Below are 16,699 nucleotides of genomic sequence, written 5' to 3'. Positions count from 1 at the left end.
CCCAACACTTCCCTATTAGCCTGGGGAGAGGTTGCAGTGTCTTTTGTTTTTCTGGACAGCAGGGGGCTCCCAGGTACTGAAAAGCAATAAGCAAGGGTCTCCTGTTTTCTGTATTTTGCTCAGTTAACTTTGTTATTTATTGCAAGAGTGAGCTGGCCTCATTTGGTAATATGATTTAAAAGAAGTTGTGCATTCCTATAATCACAAATGTACAATTTTCTCTACTAGGAACTTGAAATCCATTGAACCTTTAAGCAGAGCAAGCTTATTTCAGTCTTTAATTTAATGTCCATCCATTTCCATTTATACAAAAGTGGCCTAGATTCCACAAAAACATGAGAGATGTTCACATTGGGAACTCACAGATTAAAGAGCATAATAAGGAAATAGAGTTCAGCATAAAAAGAAGGAAGGGTTGGAGTTGTGGGTTCACTTGTGGGATATAACCATGGGGGACTTGGGAAGACATCATAATGGGGTAAGGTGTAGAGGACACTCCACACATAGGAACAGCACATTCACAAAGGCGTGGAAGAATGAAAATGTCTGAGAAATATTTCACATGCAATCGAATTAATTCAAAAAAAGCAACAGTTACGAAAACAATGTTCATACCAGCATCTAGCACTGTGCCTGATACTCCAACACACTTGAATGAATGAGTGCTGAATGAATGAATGTTGGTACTCTGCCCCTGAATTCTAAGCATGTGAAATTCAGTGTGAATTGTTGTGCATGATTTCAGATGCCAGGCTATTTCAATAATACACAGAAACTAATCCTCTGCTTGAATGCCCTGGTGTTTTTCCTAAAACAACAAACTGTAAGTTGGAGTACCACTTGTTTCTTCTATCTTCATGCGCATTTGAAAGTATCCGGCTCTTTTTCTCGCTAAATGCATCATCATTTCTCAAGTGTTCATCTATTCTGGGTCTAGCAGAGGTTTTCAGTGTTGTTATGACTCTTAACTGTTCTTTATAGAAGGAGCCCATACAAAGTAATGTTGGCGTATAATTGAGATGTGAAAAGGGTTGCCCCTCAGGTCTCCATTCAATAGAGAGGAAGAAATAGAATGAGTTATACAATTTTCTAGAAATTCTGACTGTTTTTCTGATCAACTTGATATGGGTCAGATAGAAGTGTTCTTCTGACAGGAAAAAAAATGGTCTTTTTCTGTTCAAACAGAGAAAGCCTATGTTTCTCTAGCAAAACCTATTTGTTTCTTTTGACTTCGGAGTATTTCTAGGTTATATGTACTTAAATGTAGCCTCATTTTTCCTTAGTAGAAATGTAATTTTTTAATTTAAATTTAAGGATAGACAGAAATAGCACATTTTTGGGCTAAAATCTTATGCTCAGGTTCTGTATAATTTGGTTTTAATTCTCAATCAGGATGGATTATATGAAGAGTTCAATAATAAAGAAAGATGGGATTTTCATTTATTTTCAATTTTACGAGAATCTCAGCTCTGGGGGTTCCCCAATACCTTTCAATGAGTGGGAAGGTGCATTTTGAAAATGATCTTGTGCAGATATACACAGTATAGTTGTTATTTCCTTGAAAACCAACTCAGTCAAACTATGGGGCTATTATATACTTGGCGTTAATGTAACTGAAGGCTTCAAGTGACTTCCTGTATTTATCAATAATTCACAAGGGATGCATTTAGGTGTGTTTTCTACCAAGCCCACAGCCTTTTGGCTGAGTTTTCCAAGACAGGTGCAGCTCTTCTATTGTTCACAGTGCTGTCTGTGCCAAAGAGGAACAATTCAATAGAAAGGCAGCCTTGCAGCACATAGCTGCCAAGTTATGTCAAGTGTGAATCATACCTATTTTAAAAAATATAATTTGGGGATCCAGACAAGAAGGAAGAAAAAAATGCACATTAATGAATTGCACAAATATTTACGTTTTATATTTGTACATAATATTTAACTAAGGTACAAAGAGGATGAAAATCAATACAAAGTGAAAATGAATGAATCTGAACTTGGCAGCCTGCATTTTAATTCACTGCACTGATATGTGTAAGCCACTGCATGACACTCTTTGCAAATTGTCCTGGGTGTCACTGAAGCAGAACACTGTCTAGAAAAATCTCCATGTAGTCAGAGTGAAATGGGTTCTGATGGACTTGTCTCTTTTCTTCATCTTTATTTTTATACATGGAATTCATCATTTTTGTTGTTAAACATTGAAGTAATAAAGAGAAATACAGATTAAAGAATAAAAGACTCCTTCCTTCATAACTTCCAGCCCCTACAAGTACCACTACTATATCTGTATTTATTTTTATAACCTCCTTTTTAAATACATATGCAAACACATCTCTCTATAATTTATGAAGAAAAAAACTATCCTATGTTACAGATTACTTCTTTTACCTTTTACCTTTTACCTCTGGATAATATGTGATGGGCTTCTTGCAATGATAGAACATAGGTCTACTTTTTTTTAAAAAAAATTGGGTCCATGGAATTCTAAACTATGAATACACCATAATTTATTAAATATTTCTTTCCATTTTGTTAGTTAGGAATTACTTTTAGCTGCTGGTGTCAGACATTAAAAAATTAGTACAAAGACATTGAAGTTTTATCTTTCTCATATAGTAAGAGTTGGTGTGATGACTACCTGATATCTTCAGGCATTGACTGATTTCAGTGTTGTGACATTGAGCATGGCTCCAATTTCAAGGTAATATCATGGTCCCAAAGTGGCTGTTAGAGCTCCTTCAATCAAATGTTCATTCCAATCAGGAAGAAATGGAAGAAAAGGAATGAAAAGTCTGTCCATTTTTCAAAGAACTTTTGTACAAGTCTTATCTAATAATTTCTGCTTATATCTCATTTGTCATATTCTAACACATAGCCATCCCTTCATGTAAGGAATTGAGGGAAATGAAGTATCTTAGCATTTCATACTGGTTCTATTGATAAATCAAGTTCTATCAGTAAGGAAGGAGGAGAAAATGGAGGTTGAGTGGGTAATTAGCAATCTCTACCACATTTATTGATAGATAGTTTGATAGTTTACATTTTCACTATAACGAAGAGTATTACAGTGAATAGCCTTGAACATTATTCTTTTTGTGGTATTTGCTTCATTTTTCTGTGTAATCCCTGTTTTCAACTCTGATTAAGCTATTTGCTCTCTCCCACTAGTGCATCTTTTTATTATTTATAACTTTATCTGTTTTTCTTCTACTTTTACTCAGGGGAGTAGATAACCCCCACACACACACTTCATCCTAAGTCTGGTCCCCCCACCCTTTGGACTTGGTGGTAAATAATGGTAAACAAACATAATAAGAGGTTAAGATATTGATGTGAAAGAAAGATACATTGAGGGTGTTCCACTTGACCATCTTAGGCCAGGTAATCCTGTGGCTGAGAGCTCAGAGTGTGTGCCATGATCTGCCCTATGACGCTCTAAGGTGCCCCACAGTTACGGCTCCAGGCAGTTATTTAACCTCTCTGAGCCTCAGCTACTGCTCAATAAAATGCTTCAAATTCTGGTACTTACCTCACAGGGTAGGTGTGAGGATTCAGAGTAACATGGAATGGCAGCTGGCACACAGTGAGTGCCGTGTGTGTAGACAGTTGTTAACTATTGTCTCACTGAAGTAGAAAGAAAATGTCTCTGTGCAGGAAAGTGGTAGTCAGAGTCCAGAACAGGTTTTGTGGAAGATTTGAAGAGACCAAGGAAGAATGAGCAGAGAGGCTGTTGGTGGTGTGAAGAGGCTCATGTCTGAGGTGAACACAGGGGGAAGCATGTGAAGCTGAGGAACAGGATTGAAGACACAGCTGGGCAGGCAGGTCAAGGTAGGGCTGGAATTGACCCAGGGGCTGTCAGAAAGCTGGATGGAACACTAGGGGGTGCTGATGTGAATTAGATGAAATAATGTACCACAGGGCTCTGGCAGGGAAGGGAGAAAAAGAGGAAGGAGGGAGTTTCTTTTTTATTGAGGGATTGAAGTGAATTATAGATAGAATTAGTGTAGGTTTTCAAAATGCAGGCTTTTAAAATAATCATTCTGGACAAAAATAAATTCTCATATATGGCTTATGTAAGTAGATCCTTGAAGTGAAAAACAAATGTCAGAGAAGGTCAGAAAAACATAGGGAACCAAACGTGTCATTCAGTTTAATTAAATGGGCAGTCGAGGGTCACGTGGTACGTGCCCGTGGATGTGTTTGTGTTGTGCACAAGATAATGATATTTCTTAACCTGAAGACGCTCACCGTCTTGCCTACCATTACTAGAAGGAGAGACTCCTGAATGAATTATGAGGTGGAATTTGCAGTCACTTGAGGACCCTGGAGACAAACAGGAAGGGATCAGTGGGGCAATAGTCAAGAGTCCACAGCAAGCATGGAGGAGTGCCTATCAGTGGAAAAGAAGCGGTTGCAGCTTGTCTTCACACGGAGTTGTCAAATTCAGGTTGTAGAACACTTGTCAACATGTCTGCTCCCGCTCTAGACTCTGAAGCCCCTCTCAGTCATCTGGTTGATTCAGATCCTTATGGTCTACTGGAATGATGGCTTTGATTCCTCACTGCCTGCTGGCTAGGGGCCTCCCTCTGATTCCGTTACAGAGGCCTCTCCATAGGGCAGCTCATGGCACAGCAGCTGGTGTCTTTCAGAACAAGCAAATAAGAAAGAAAGCAAGAGACAGTGAACAAGGAGAAACCAAGAGACTTTTTGTGACCCAATCTCAGAAATGACACTCCATTCCATCCCTTTTGCTACTCTGATTGGAACTGGTTCACCAGATCCAGGCAGAGGTCTTTGGGAGCCATTTTTGAAGCTACCTACTACAAATACTAATTTTTTTTTTTTGGCAATTATCACCTTTTAAGTTTTAATGCATGTAATGGGTCACAAAAGGAATGCATTTGCTTCCATATTCCTGGGCTTGGTTATGAATAGCACAGCTCAGCAAATATGTGCTGATTGACTATGGAGGATATTTCAGTTTTAATAAAAAAGATTCAATCATAAAATGACAATGTCCCTCAGAAGACATTGCTTTCAGAGTATGTAGAAATTTTAGAATTGAACTTGTCAGAGAAAATAACATACTCCTTGTAAGTTACAATACAAATACGTTTATTAGAATGGGTATCAAAGTTGCTGTTTAGACACATTTGACATTCATTCTATTTCTTAAAACTCTTGACTACCACAGTATATAAAAGGCTTCCGGAAAAGTGCCACAAGATTTTTAGTTTCTACACTTAGAGGATGCCAGGTTCTGTTGAGTCTTAGAAGGCTGTAATTAAAATGTCTTCAAGATGAAGAGCATGAAGATGAGATAAGCAATCAAAACTGCATTAAAAGTCACCTAGCCTTTTATATTTGGTATGGAGGCAAGCAGCAATGGTCTTCTCAGACTATAAATTGGCAGTCCACATATGAATCTTTGTATATTCTGTCGTAAAAATCTGTTGACGTTATCTCCATGTCACATTTGACTTTTGTAACACATCTAATAAAAGAGCAAATGTATTTGGACAGTTACTAGAATTTATTTGTACTTTTTAATAACTAGATTTTCCTTGTTAGGCAAATAAGCTTCCATACATCTCTTTATAGCAATGATTCAGTAAAACTTCAATTGACCAGAACTTTCTGTCCTCTGCATGCTTACATCTACACTCTATTTATAGGGAAAAGAGAGAGATCAGAGGGAGAATCAGATATGAGGATTTTCAAAAAAGTAAACACTAATCTCCATGGATTCTATAAATGTTTGTTTCTTACTCAATCTCCACAGGCACAATGGGCCAGCTTCCCTTGTGCTCCTGGTGTGGGAGGGTGTGGGAGGGTGTCGGAGCTGCCTACCCTGAATGCTGTTGGAGAAGACAGGGATTGTGTGATGGCACCTAAAGTTTTTGCTGGCAAATGGGACATGTCCTTTTGCTCATAGTTCATTGCCTTAAGCAAATCTCACAGCCCAGCCTGAGGTCAGTGGAATAGAGAAAGAATAACCTTTCCACCAAGAGAGACAGAGAATATGTTAAGCAATAACACAGTCCACCATTGTGATGGAGATTACTATATTGGTTGCACATGGTCACTGGCAGTTTAAAATTGTTGTCCACTAGAATGGACACTGGCTATCTTGGTATCACTTCTGTAGTTTAGACCTGACTGAGTTTCTCTTGGAATCCTAAAACCAATTCTTCTGTATCTTAGATATACAGCTCAATGATATCTCTTGATGCAGTGTTAAGTAATGTGTCTTTATGGCAAGATTCTTGATCATGTCCCTTATAAAACAAGAACAGCATTTGTTGTTGGCGAGGATGTGGGGGGAAAGGCACACAGATGCATTGCAAATTGGTGCAACCACTCTGGAAAGCAGTATGGATATTCCTTAGAAAACCTGGATTGGAACCACCATTTGACCTAGATATCCCACTCCTTGGCATATACCCAAAGGACTTAAAATCAGCATACTACAGTGAGGCTAATACATCAATGTTCACAGCAGCTCAATCCACCATAGCCAAGCTATGGAACCAACCTAGGTACCCTTCAACAGACAAATGGATAAAGAAAATGTCATGCATATACACAATGGAATACTCAGCCATAAAGAAGAATGGAATTATGGCATTTGCTGGTAAATGGATGGAACTAGAGACTATCATGCTAAGTGAAATAAGCCAATCCTCCCAAACCAAAGGCCAAATGTTCTCTCTGATATGCAGATGCTAACACACAATAAGGTGGGGTGGGGCAGAATAGAAATTCATTGGATTAGACAAAGGGGAATGAAGGGAAGGGTGAAGGATGGGAATAGGAAAGACAGTAGAATGAATTGGACATAACTTTCCTATGTTCATATATGAATACATGATTAGTGTAACTCCACATCATGTACAACCACAAGAATGGGGTGTTATACTCCATCTGTATATGTCAAAATACATTCTATTGTCATGTGTAACTAAAAAGAACAAAAACAACAAAAAATAGTATTTGTGAATTGTTATGAACTTGTCTCAGTGAAATTCTGGGTGCTTTAGTAATTCTACCTAGCATTTGTGTGAAGAATAAAAGATTATTCTAATTTTACTTATCAACAAATTGACCCAGAGAGCTTATGCAAGAGGTGAATCTGGGATGTGATAAGAGCCTTTGAACCCAGAGTTCTGGCAAATTGTTAGGAAAACAATAATGATCTTTTGGACATTGCACAACCAAAGAAGAATTTTTGCTAATTAACCAGAAAATGAAATGACCACTTTTCCCATAGATTTCGAAATGGCCCAAACTATTACTAAGCCTTTCACAAAAAATATTATAGGTATTTATCTTCAGCTTATAAAGAAAATCTTTCAAGCCTAGAGAAGTACTTATTATTATTATTATTTTTTTTGTAAAGAGCACTCAGGACCATTTTATTTGGAGAGGAAACACACAGAACCCATTGCTTAAAAGAACAATTGTTCTGAGTAGATGGCTTAAGAGGAAAAAAAGAAGTGACGTTAGAGTTAAGGTTCCTGAGAAAGAATATATTTTGTCCCCACTTTAAAAGATCTAGTTGAGTATCTTTAACTTTTAGTTGGAGTATTGAGTACATTAATATTTAATGTAATTTTGATGAGATCTAATTAGGTCTTCCATTTTAGTATTTTATATTTGTCCCCTTGGTGTTTTAATTCTGTGTATCTCCATTCCAGCCTTCTATTGGATTATCTTTAACAATTTTAGGGAGACATTTTAGTTTGGCTTTTTAGCTATACCTGTTTGTATTATTATTTAGTGATTGCTCCAGGCTTAAAAATATTTGCTCTTAATATTTTTCAGTGTACTTAAGGCTAATACCATGTGGCATTTTACATAAAATATACATCTCTTTTGTATATTTAACTATAGTTGCCACATATATTACATCAACATTCATTATAAACCACATAAAACAAATAAGTAAGTAAATGAGTAGAAGGAAGACCAGTAGTGTAGAGGAAGAGGAATAGGCAGAGGAGGAGGGAAGGGAAAGAAGAAGCACTAGGGACAAAAAAATATACCACCCCCCCACAAAAAACCCCACACAGATAGTGTTAAATTTTTTCTTTAAAGAGTTTTATGTCTTTCAGGGCTGGGGTTGTGGCTTAAGTGGTAGAGTGCTCGCCTAGCACCTGTGAGGCACGGGGTTCAATCCTCAGCACCACATAAAGATATTGTGTCCACCTAAAACTAAAAAATAAATATCAAAAAAGTTTTATGTCCTTTAAGAATCAAGAAGAGTCAAAGTCATCCCTACCTCTTACCATTTACAAAAATAAACTAAAAATGTATTAAAGACTTGTAAGACTAAACACTATGAAACTATTAGAAGAAAACTTAGGGGAAATGCTTCAGGACATCTGGACAAGCAAGGATGTTATGGACAAGATCCCAAAAGTATAGGAAACAAAAACAAAAGATTACAGCAAACTAAAAAGCTTCTTCTCAGCACAGAAAAAAATCAAATCAGAACCACAATGAAAAAAATTATAATAAAATTCAAAGTACATCCCAGTTGAAAAATCAGTCTATAGAAGGAAATTATTAATTTTAAAACATAATTTTGTCCCTTGGTTTATCATTGTAGCCTGAGCATCATGTATAATCCTTAGTATATAACAAGACATTAAATCAATCCTATTGAATGAATGAATGAATTCCTTTCCCAGCTCTGGGCTCTGTATTTTATTCATCATTGTATCTCTCTCACATGTACAATGCTTGACACTGGACCTACACCATTCATTCACTGTTTGTGGAATTAAATAAAACTTAACTGAAATTCTGGTTGAGAAAAAATGATCTGGAAATACAGGTGAAAAATCATAGCAGAACACGCATTTTAAGCATTTATACTGTTCATTGAGTAGTGCTAGTTTTCAAGTCCCCTCAACTGATCACCAAAAACTAAACATTATACTTTGCTAACAAATAGTAAATCATATAGAATTCATAACCTCTACCAAGAGAACCCAACTTCAAATGTTTCTAGAGAATATAAAGATGAACAATGTACAATGATAAGCATTTCATTGTACTGAGGTTGTAAATTATTGTAAAGTGTTGAATTTGTCAGATTATCTGCAGAATCTGGTAACCTGTGTTCCTTCTAATCCATTGTACACCAAAGGTATTTCAGGAGAGCTGATTGTTATGAGCACAGTATTTTGAGCATTCTCTTTTTCACTAACTCATGCAATATATAACTTGAGCCATTCTCCTTTCTCTTTGGAAGGTTGGGCATATCCAGGGTGTATTCCAGTGGTCTGGAGCACAAACCAGCTTTCCTAGGTGCAGATCCCCAGTGGACCACCTAGCAGCTTGGTGGCCTTTAATATGCATTTTAACTTTTTGCTTAGTTTCTTCATTTGGAAAACACAGAAACTAATAGCACCTACCTTGCCAGGGCTATTGTGAAGGCTGAATAGGTTAATCCATGGAAAGCACCTGCCATATAGTAAGCATTAATAAAAATGGGCTCTTACTGCCTTCGGTGCTTACCAGGAACCTTGGAACCTTACAGGTGATTTGTACAACTTTATTGAAGGAATGACTCTAAGATGAGAGTTCCAAGTGAGCAATTCAGTCACTGTTTATTTTTATTTATTTGTTTAGTCATTGCAGAGTATGAGAACACAAAAGTTTTGATTGTTTATTCCTTTTATGAAATTCTCTACTAGATCAAAAAGAGGCAGTCTTTTGACTTGGTATTCTTTTGTAAGAGTGTAATATTGGCACATGATTACATTGAATTGGAAATTACCAAAGTACATGCTTTGGGGTAAAGGGAGTTTCTGTGTTTCATCTGAACTTCGTTCTACCACGTGGACGTGGTAGAAGGAATCATCTACAGAAAAAAGAACCGAGTTTCAGAATCCCCAGCAGGAGTCATTGGATTTATAGAAAGACTGTTCAAACTCGCAAATGGGCTCAAGTTCCTCCCCCTTTGACCAGGATACTTGGGGAGAGGTGTGGGGTCTAATAATTAGTATTTACATCCCCTACACCTGGCACAGTGCCTGACAGGTGGAAAGTCAGAAACTGTTTTCAAGGAACAAAGTATTCAAAAACCAAGGCACCCGGGGAGGCTTAGTGTCAAGATATTCTATCTAGACTTTCTCAACTTCTACCTACGTGGACTGAAGGTTCAGTTTTCCCTGCCTCCTCCATAGAAAGATTCTCCACTCCACAAAGCAAAAACAATGACCCAGTTTCCTTCCTTTGTTGCAAAAGAGGGAGAAAGGACAGAGACAGGGCTGGAAACAAAGGAGCCTCTCTTAAGTGGATGAACTCGTCCTACTCCTCCAAGGGTCTTGCTGGTACTGTTAGTTGCCCCCGCCCCTGCCCTGACCCGCCCTAAAGCTCAAACTTGCAAACAAATTGACAGCAAGAGCGCCGAAGGAGCAACTCTGCGTCTCCGCGATGGGCTCCGGGACTACGGTCACTGCACAGAGAGAATTTTCTGGAGGCCCCATGGAGTCGCCAGCAGAGCTCGACTGTGGTCCCCAACCCTTGGTCTCGGGGGCTGTCCAGGAGGAATCTCCGGCTGCCAACCCGCTGCTGGAGGACCTGCGGCGGCGGCTGATGCGCGCCTTGCAGCGCACCGTGGCGCGCTGGGGCTCGCGGCGTGCGCGGGAGGCTGCCGCGGCGGCCGAGGCGGCAGCCGAGGCGGCGGCGCTGGAGGAGCAGAGCCGGGCGCGCGTCGAGAGCGCTCTGGGCCGCCTGCGCGCAGAGCTGGTGAGCGCGCGGGCTGGGCGGCCGGCTCTCGGGCAGTCGTCGCCTGGGTCTTCTCCTCCGCCTCCAGAGCCTTTGGAGGCTGCGTAGCCTACCCGAGGACTTAGGGAGATCCACCCAAGTTGTTCCCAGGGAGAGTGAGAGTTGACCGCGGTCCTTGGTCTTCCCGGGGCGCCAGCTTGAGTCCACTTACCGCAGTTGCATTGCCCTTGCCCTAGTAACATCGTGGGAAGAGGCCCTCCGGGATTGATCAGGGCCTAGTGTACTAGTGATGTTTCCAGCTGACCTTCCCCAACCTGTTTCTATATTATTCTGCCATATGAAAAGTTCTCCATAGGAAAATTTTGACTTGTGTATATTTGAAGTGTGGAGGAGGAAAATTCAATGAAATAAGCTCCCCTGGGATAGATGGAGTGAGCCCATTAGCAACTCTTTCTTTATATCCCACAAGATACTTTTATTTTACCTTTTGTTAAGAATTCAGAAGACTGGAAAGGGTAAGGTGTTTTGTGAAACTGTAGCTTTTGAATATCAGACAGGTTACGGCTTAGTGTGCTGCAAGAGGAAGTGTATGTAAACATTTTATATGAGTGTTTTTTTAGATTTAAAAAACCCTCTAAAACAGACATAGTTTGAAAAGGACAACATAAATCGAAGCAATTTATGCTTTGAAATGGTGCTGCTGATGAATTATGTAATTAATGGAAACTTGATTTGAAAATTTCTCCTTTACATTAAATACCAATAACCAGTACTTTAGAACTGATGGTTAAACATTAGTGAATTGTCTGGTTAAGTACCTCCACATAATATCTATCTCCTTTATGACTTTAAGAAAGGCAGTATGGTAGTCAACCCAACGTAACCATGTTAATAACCCGAATCTGATAAGGGCTCCATTGTATCCATATAGTCTTGTTGAAGAAACACTTGATTTTCATCCAGGGTCTTAGCAGTGAGTCTAACTAGCTAGATATGGGAGCCACCTCATTATGGAGCCACCTGGAGGCCAAATGCTAAAGCTGAGGCCCAGCCATCTCTGTAACCAGCACTATGCCACTACTCCTCCCTGCAGCTCAGCGGACTCATTTAAATCCAATGAAGAGATCATATTGAAGAAACTCTGAGACACCTTTTAACAACATTCTAGCAAGTTGTTCCACTAGTAGGAGTTTTAGCCAAGTAATGTATATTTGTGGGTGAGAAGATAGGGAATAAAATTCCAAGCAGATGAAGAAGGTTCATATCCCAGAATTAGCATTTATGGGCTCTGTTAACATTTGATGGCCCTACCACTTTGGGATGTTAATTAATAAGTTTGAGTTTATTTATTCACCTGTCAAATGAAAATAATAATCTCATAGGATTTCTGTAAGAATTATATGAGGTAATATTATACCAAGTGCCTAGATCATAGGCATTATTTGTTGACTCTTCTTATTGTGATAATTATTGTTATTGACTGTGTCAAAAAGAGCAAATACTTATGTGTTAAAAAAAAATAAGGTTTTTCTGGAAAGGAACCACAGAATTCTATATATTCACAAGACATTATGTACCTGATTTAGAAATCATGGTCAACGTCTTGGCCAACCACCTAGCCAATGTGTGTAATTGGTCATAAAGAAGAAGCAATAGACATGGGTATTTTAGCTTAGTATCATCATCACTAGAAGAAGTAATTTTTGATTATGGTCAATTAATTAGATTTCTGTAGGAATCTACATACACCAATACACATAAGCACATGTGTCATATATTAAAAAAGAATTTACCAAAGATGTTTCTTTGATATGATGAACAAGTTCAGTTAATTTGGAGTTATGTTTGACTTGCTTTTCCTAGTGGGATGTATTGGTTTTTATGTATTGTGAGTAGATTTCAGTCTTATATATATTGAAATTCTATGTAAAAATTTTTAGGTGCATAAAGTGCATTTTTTTCCTCTCATAGCTAGTTCATGGCTTTCATCATATTCTCAAAGGCATCCATGATGAAAGAAAGTTAAAAAACTGTTGATGTTTGAATATCCTAAATAAGTGTAAATTACACATACTTCCTTTATTTAAGAGTGAACCATTATCAGTAATTTTACTCCCTGTTTCTTGGCATGAAGACAGAGGATGGCTGTCTATCATCAGTTCATTCATTTATTCCTTCATTCACTTAGTCTTTTAGCAAACACATAGGGAGAGGACCATTGTACTGTGTGCAATGCACCCAAGCTGGGGACATAATCATGAATAAAACACACACTCTGCCCTCGGCATCATCAGTCTAGTCTGGTTTGTGTTTCGAGAGCGAGTGTACAGAACGCTGTGGAAGCAGTGCAGGGGCCAGTCATGTCTACCCACACAATTGGAAGTGTTGGCACTTGATTGCATTCAGTAGAAAGAGAAGTGGTAAAGGGCATCTTAACCACAGGTCAGAAGGAGGTGAAGCTTTGCATGTGTGTCTTCAGGATGCAGTGGGAACTGGCATGGGAAAGGGTTCCAGAAAAAGAAGATGGAAAAAAAAAAAGGGCAGGATTCCCGAGTCTGAGCCCAAGAGAGAACTGAAGCTTCTCATAGACCACGAATAGGGGCTTTTCGTGTTGTTCTTTTACTGTTTGTTAGCTGGATGTCCATCTACTTTATCCCTTGCTAATTCTTGCTACCATAGATGTGGTTCTAGGTGTTGAAGAATGAAGAAAAATGTGGGGGAAAACTGAAAGATAACTTTACACACTAGCTTTATTTTGCAAATTACATACGGACCACCAACTGATGCATTACGCACTTTTTTATTTACACAATGTCCTGGTTCATCCTGAGATGGTCATTTTTGGCGAGTTGATGGGAGATTTGAAGCAGAAAGAGCAAATTTCTCAGGAGCTGCATCAAGCTAGACCCCGATCCAAGAAATTCACAAGTAGTTGATCATTAGTTTTAGGTTATAATACAAAGTTTATGTTGGGCTAAGCTTTGTCGGACTGCCTCCTGGGTAACCTGCCCTAGAGATCTAGTTTTAAAAAATTTTAATACAGGAAGACCTTCATAAACTCTGATTGGAGGAGGTATAAATCAGCCTTGCTATAGAACATTTCATTCTAGAGTGAAAAGTGTTAGATTATATAAGTACACATAACTATACATGTGCCTCTAAGGTGTCGTTAAATGTTTTTGCTCGTTGGAGAGACCATTTAAAATCCTGAAAACTTGAAATGACAAGTAATCAAGTAAATGGGCCCAGAGCCTGAACACTCAGATGGCCTTAGGCAGTTATCTTGTGGCTGGGAAAGCTCATAAAGATAAATGATTTCATCGTGGATCACATGCCATTGCTTGAAAACAGCCTTCAGTACACAGGTATTTTTCATATGGACAGTTTTGTGCATCAGCTATTTTTGTTTTCATTTCAAGGCCATTTCAAAAGCTATTTATATATCTGAATTTTACCTTGTCGTATAGAAAGTCAGTTTTATAGCCAGGCCAAATAGTCAGAACGTGAAAATAAGATGAGAAATACATCTTTTTTTGATATCTTATTTTCCTTTCCCAAAGACTCCTTATTTCTCCTGTGCAGTTGAGAGCAGTTTCATTTGATCTGTATCTCAAGCTAATAAAAATCCTTATATTTTTTTTCCCCTAACTTTTAGCTGGAAATGCGTTTCCAAAACCATCAGCTGGCCAGAACTTTACTGGATTTAAACACGAAAATGCAGCAGCTGAAAACAGAGCATGAACTGGAAATTGCATCAGAATCTCAATCCCTGGAAGATAATGCTGTGAATCAGGAGCATGATCTGAACCCATAACAGAGATAACTCTGAAATGATTCTAACAGTAACATTATATGTGCTTGATATGAGCTCTGAGGACAATTTATAGACCAAAAATTTGGATGCCTAGGGGAAACGAGAAAAAACATCTAAGAAAGAGGACAGAGAAAATGGTGCCTTAAAATATTTTGAAAATATTTATTTATTGTTTGGGCTCTTTTCCACAAGAAGTGTGTTGGGGGGGGCGGGGGGGTTATGGGAAGGAAAGTCACAGATGCCCAAGCCAATTTCCAATCTTCCCTCTTTTTGTTACCTTTCTTTTGGGGCTTTGCCTGAACTTGTTTTTGTCTTACTTTGTTATTTAATCTTGGTTGGTAGCCCAGTAGCCTGTTCAATACATTGCCCTCCCCTCATTTTTCGGGAATTACTTCTGCCTGGAATCTGACCAAGACCTTCTGGTGGTTTGCCATTGAGAATGTTCCTTCTTCTTGGATATTGTCATTCAGATCAAGGAAAACAGAACAGATTGTCCCAGGATTTTTTTTGAACAGGTACATTCACTGAGTCTGTGTGACAAGGGACACAGAAGCTGCTGTGGTCACCATGGTAGAAAGCCCAGCCCAGAGGGGTGGGTCGGGGGTTGAAACTGAATCACTGAGCTCAAAAGGAGAGGGAGGCTGTGGTGTTCCTTGTCTCTGAGGTCAGGCTTGTTATCCTTTAGATACATGAAATACTCCCTATTATACTTGAAATTATATTTGCAAAACAGATTTCCTATATGTTTTTTCCTTTTCATAAAATCTCCTTTTACCCAAGTTTATTCAAGTTGTAGTTTCATGACTGCGTACAAAAAGTTTCCTAACTAAAGCAATTCTTTCATTTACTTTATAGGAGTTACAATAGTTCTTATTGTTGCATTAGAATATCTAACTGTGCCTTAAAAGTACTGTCTTTTTAATGTAAAAAAAAAACATTAAAAAATAGTTGTAGGCCTAATTGATATTTATACTGGTTATCCAAAAGGAAACATTAATTTATAACAAGCTATGTAATTTTAATGCTTAATTAAAATAAAATTGCTCTTGAACACAAAAGAACCTAAGAGATGTGGTCTTTCTCTTTTTAAAATAAATGCTGGGGGGGGGGGCTGGGGATGTGGCTCAAGTGGTAGCGCACTCGCCTGGTATGCCAGCGGCCCGGGTTCCATCCTCAGCACCACATACAAACAAAGATGTTGTGCCCGCCGAAAACTAAAAAATAAATATCAAAATTCTCTCTCTCTCTTTAAAAAAAAAATAAAAATAAATGCTGGGGCTAGGGGTGTAGCTCAGTGGAACAGCATGTGTGTGCAAGAGGCTCTGGGTTTAATCTCTAACACCAAAACCCACAAACAAGCAATGAAAGAGAAAACAGAAATAAAATGTTTTCTAGTGAGTATTTGAGAATATCTGGACCAAGTTTAGTTTGTCTTTAACTTTTTCCATAGTAAGTAAATTATTCTAGCCTATTGATACTTAATTTCTTACCTCTATAGGACTGAGCTATTATGAGCTTTTAACTTATGAATATACACAGTGATATTCAAAATTAGGTTTGTAAAAACATATTTCCTATGTGTTTCTTCCTTTTCATTATTATTATTCATACTGGGAATTGAATCCAGAGGTGCTTAACCACTGAATCACATCCCCAGCTCTTTTTTATTTTGAGTCAGGGTCTTGCTAAGTTGCTTGGGGCCTGGCTAACTTGCTGAGGTGGGCTTTGAACTTGTGTTCTCCTGCCTCAGCTTCTCCATCTGTTGGGATTATAGGCATGTATCACCATGCCCAGCTCCTTTTAATTTTATTGAATTTATGAGAAATGAGTTCCTCATGATGTTTTTTGCTGTTGTTGTTATTGTTATATTTGTTTTAAGCTGCCCCTTAATTGTTGCAACGATCATTCTCAAGAGTGTTTTAAGGATCATATTTATAAATACCTATGATTCTGGGGAAATACTCAAGGTGATTAATTTATAAACTCAGTTCCTTAGAAATTATAGATTATAGTCATTGCTTAGTATTTATGTAGTTTGATCATACTGATGATGTGCTATATTGGACATCAAAAGAAAGAAATATGAAAGAGAACTTCTGAAAATAGATGCATTGATGTTCAAGTTTTCAGACCAAAAAGAAAAAAAAA

At 38.3% G+C, this 16,699-nt stretch overlaps 1 protein-coding gene across 4 annotated transcripts in view; it reads left to right on the top strand.

Moving 5' to 3' along the window:
* Aard (alanine and arginine rich domain containing protein) overlaps positions 1-15,606 on the top strand; it is a 54,643-nt gene extending 39,037 nt beyond the window's left edge. For 3 of the 4 annotated variants that reach the window (XR_013423840.1, XR_005737742.2, XR_005737743.2), the window contains one exon: positions 14,393-14,453. Coding sequence is in view for 1 of the 4 variants with exons in the window: in XM_005316366.4 (XP_005316423.3) it covers positions 10,444-10,758; positions 14,393-14,551 (474 nt within the window). In the remaining 3 variants the exon portion in view is untranslated. Of the gene's footprint in view, positions 1-9,490; positions 10,759-14,392 lie in introns of those variants that run through there. The other variant, XM_005316366.4, reaches the window with a different exon arrangement.
* The last annotated feature ends 1,093 nt before the right edge of the window (positions 15,607-16,699 follow it).

Source organism: Ictidomys tridecemlineatus, chromosome 7 (assembly GCF_052094955.1).
Source record: "Ictidomys tridecemlineatus isolate mIctTri1 chromosome 7, mIctTri1.hap1, whole genome shotgun sequence".
In the NCBI taxonomy this organism is placed as follows: Eukaryota; Metazoa; Chordata; class Mammalia; order Rodentia; family Sciuridae; genus Ictidomys; species Ictidomys tridecemlineatus.
This window is presented reverse-complemented; position numbering and strand designations above follow the sequence as displayed.